This window comes from Vidua macroura, chromosome 25, assembly GCF_024509145.1.
Source record: "Vidua macroura isolate BioBank_ID:100142 chromosome 25, ASM2450914v1, whole genome shotgun sequence".
NCBI classification, from domain to species: Eukaryota; Metazoa; Chordata; class Aves; order Passeriformes; family Viduidae; genus Vidua; species Vidua macroura.
The window spans coordinates 5,299,090-5,302,139 of NC_071595.1; the positions used below are offsets into that span (position 1 = coordinate 5,299,090).

A 3,050-nucleotide genomic window follows, 5' to 3' on the forward strand; every position below is an offset into this window, starting at 1 on the left:
CCAGTGGACATTGACAGACAGTTCAAAGTGGTTCAGCCATTGCAATACTAGCATCCACAGCCCCATTACTACAGGGCAGGAAAGGAACACTTAGGTGTATCCCTACTCTGCAAAGAAACTGGCTGGAAATCCTTTAAAAAGGAAAATCCAAGCCCTGTAAGAGTAGGAGAGCACCAGCTGTCTTGATTTTTAGAGCCTTTGTGATATAGAAGACTGCAGCAGAGCTGTAGCACACCTGTCAGAGGTGCACTCAGCCTGTAAGGAGTCACCACCCACTCATCCAAGCAACTCTAGATGATATTTAATTCCTTTCCAACCCAAAGCATTTTATGATTCTGTCACCTGGCTCAGCCAGCAAAAGCAGCCATTCTGCAACAGAGCAACGCCATCCACATCTGTAATTGCTCCCCAGCACAGAAAATGAACATCTCATCCTCCCAGCCACACTTCAAGGACTTAGCTCCAAGCATTAAACTAGAAACCCAATCCTTCCAACTCGAGTATCAGGTGGGGCACACAAGTGACCGGGCCTACAGCCCACCAGCAGGAGCAAAGGCAACCTTTCTCCCATAGGTCCACACTGCACCAGTCCGGAGACGGGCACTGAACAAACGCACACGGGAGATATTTCAGCTTTTATTCGCAAATCCATCTGTACATTCCGACTCGCCGAGTGGCAGCTGCCAGGGACCGGCAGCACCAGGGGGCAGCAGCAACCAGGAGTCACCGGAGCTTCCCCAGCGCCTGGAAACAGGAGCCAGCGGAGGAAACCAAACCCCGCCGGCTCTCAGATCTCACCTTCTCTGAGCAAAGGAGTTGGAAATCGAGTCATCTTTATCACATTCAGAAAGGTGTTGGATTTAGAGTCCTGCGCGTTCAGCATAACGATCTCGAGTTGAAGTGACTATTCTGCAGAGCAGCTTGAAAACTATCCCAGGCTTGCTTTTCCCAAAGCCAGCATCTTAAAGCTGCAGTACTCTCCAGGCATCTTTCCCAGCAGTCCCAAAGCCAAATAACAAAAGAAGCCCTTGCAAATAAATAATCACAGGAAAATAAATAAGATTAGAACTGAAATATACAGTTAACATGGTCTTTATTTGGTTTCAGAGGTGGAAAAAAAGTGGAGCCAGACTGCAGCTTTAAGCCTCATGCCTGAATCAACCTCAAACACTTGGTAAATTTTACAGCTGATTAGCAGTACAGGTCCGAGATCTGAAGTTCCACGGAGATTAACATTTAGGCACAAACGCACACCCTTCCCCAAGGCATACTTTATTTTTGAGAGTTAGAAAAAGCCTGCTATGGGGAAGTGCCCCTTCCCGAGCTGAACAGACATGACTGAAGACCTATTTACTGTCACAGTAAAACATCCCAACAAATAACTAACCCCACCCATGGTTGCAAGGGAAAACTGGTTCAAACCATGCACCAGGGAGACAATTCTCTCTCAGGATCCTTCAACTCCACTGGCACCACAGAATCCACAAACAAATCCAGCTACCAGCAGGGCTGCCAGCTGCCTATCGCTTTTTGTGCTCCAAGCCTAGTTGAGGAAAGTCTTAAGTCCATTATTTCTACTTAAGCCAGAAATCCTGTTAATGTCATTTAGAGGCAGTTCTACAGCAGGAGCTCTTGATCTGCTCTCTGTTTGGGGTGCAACAACCCCCTCTCCATAAACTCCCACACAGGAAAAACACACAGAAAAGCAATCCATTGCAAGCCAGTGTCCGATGATTGTCCCTTTGGGAAGGGCAGGAATCCAGGTCAGGACAAGGCAGGGGAAGGGAGGAGGATGGCAGGTGAGGAAAAGTTAGAAACAAACTCAAAACCACCAAGACACAAGGAGGAGCTCAAAGCCCCTCAGCAGCTGATGGCACTGGGTTGCTGTTTGCTAACAAAGTCTGAAATGAAGTCGAACTCGTTCTGTCCCAAGAATAACTCTGGCAGCTCCTGAATCCGGTCCAACCCCAATTCCAGGACAAGGGATGTCAAGACCTCCTCATCTATAAGATCAGTGTCCATAACATTCAATGTCAGCGCTGGTGAGGGCATGTGCTGCATGCCCGGGTGCTGGCCCGGCCCCACTCTGTACTGCTGGGCACCAGCTCCCATGGGCCCGTTGCTCATGCCCAGCGGGTGGCCCTGGTACTGGGTGTTGAGTTTTTGTAGGTGCATGCTGGCCATGAGCTGCTGGGTGCCCACCGGCCCCATGTACTGCTGCTGCTGACCCGGGCCATTGAACATCATCGCGCTCTGCATCTGGTGGTGGCCCATCTGTCCGCTGAGGCTGGGTCTTGGCCTCATGGCACCGTCCATGCCAGCCCCTCCGTAGGGCATCATCTGAGCGGCGGCAGGCAGCGTCCTCAGCACATGCTGCCCGTGCTGCGGGGGTCCCTGCAGCCCGCTCACCCCCATGCGGTAGCTCTGCAGCCCGGCGCCACCGTGGCTCATCGGCATCATCATATGCTCGGCCATGGCTCCAGGTCCCTGCGAGATGACAGCGGCTCGGCCACGGCTCCCGGGGACGGCACCGCGTCCCGCTCCCGCCGAGCCGGCTCCGACAGAAGATCCCGGCGAGCCCCCACCTCCGCCCGGGGGGGGAAGGCACCGCTCCGCTCCCTCCGCAGGGTTCGCTGGCGGGGGAAGCTGCGCGGAGCCTCGGCCGGGCCCCGGCGGGAGCGGGGCTGTGCCTGCGCGGTACGCACCGGTCCGGGCTCCGGCGGGCAGCGGCTCCCCTCTACGGAGCTGGGCTCAGCTCCGCGCGGCTGGGCTGGGCTGGGCTGGCCGGGACGCCCGGCCGCGCTCCCGCACTTATAGCGCTGCGGGCGGGGCGGGCGGGGGCGGCCCCGGCGCCCATTGGAGCGCGGGCGGGAGGGACGGACGGAAAGGAGGCGCGGCGGGCTCGCTCCTGGTTCTGCTCAGCTCGGCAGTCCTGTCGGTGCATCCCTCTGATACTGCAAGCAGCACCCCGTCAGCTCTCTGCAGTCACCTCTCCAGTGCCTTTCTCCTCACAGCGCCACTGCCCAAGTCTTTGTACCCGCTGACACACT

General features: G+C 55.5%; 1 protein-coding gene across 1 annotated transcript; it reads right to left on the minus strand.

Moving 5' to 3' along the window:
• Nucleotides 1-623: 623 nt before the first annotated feature.
• LOC128819107 (cbp/p300-interacting transactivator 3) lies at nucleotides 624-2,806 on the minus strand. The gene has a single exon (XM_053999051.1). The coding sequence runs from the start codon at nucleotides 2,473-2,475 to the stop codon at nucleotides 1,861-1,863; it is 615 nt and encodes a 204-aa protein (XP_053855026.1). The 5' UTR covers nucleotides 2,476-2,806; the 3' UTR covers nucleotides 624-1,860.
• Nucleotides 2,807-3,050: the final 244 nt, after the last annotated feature.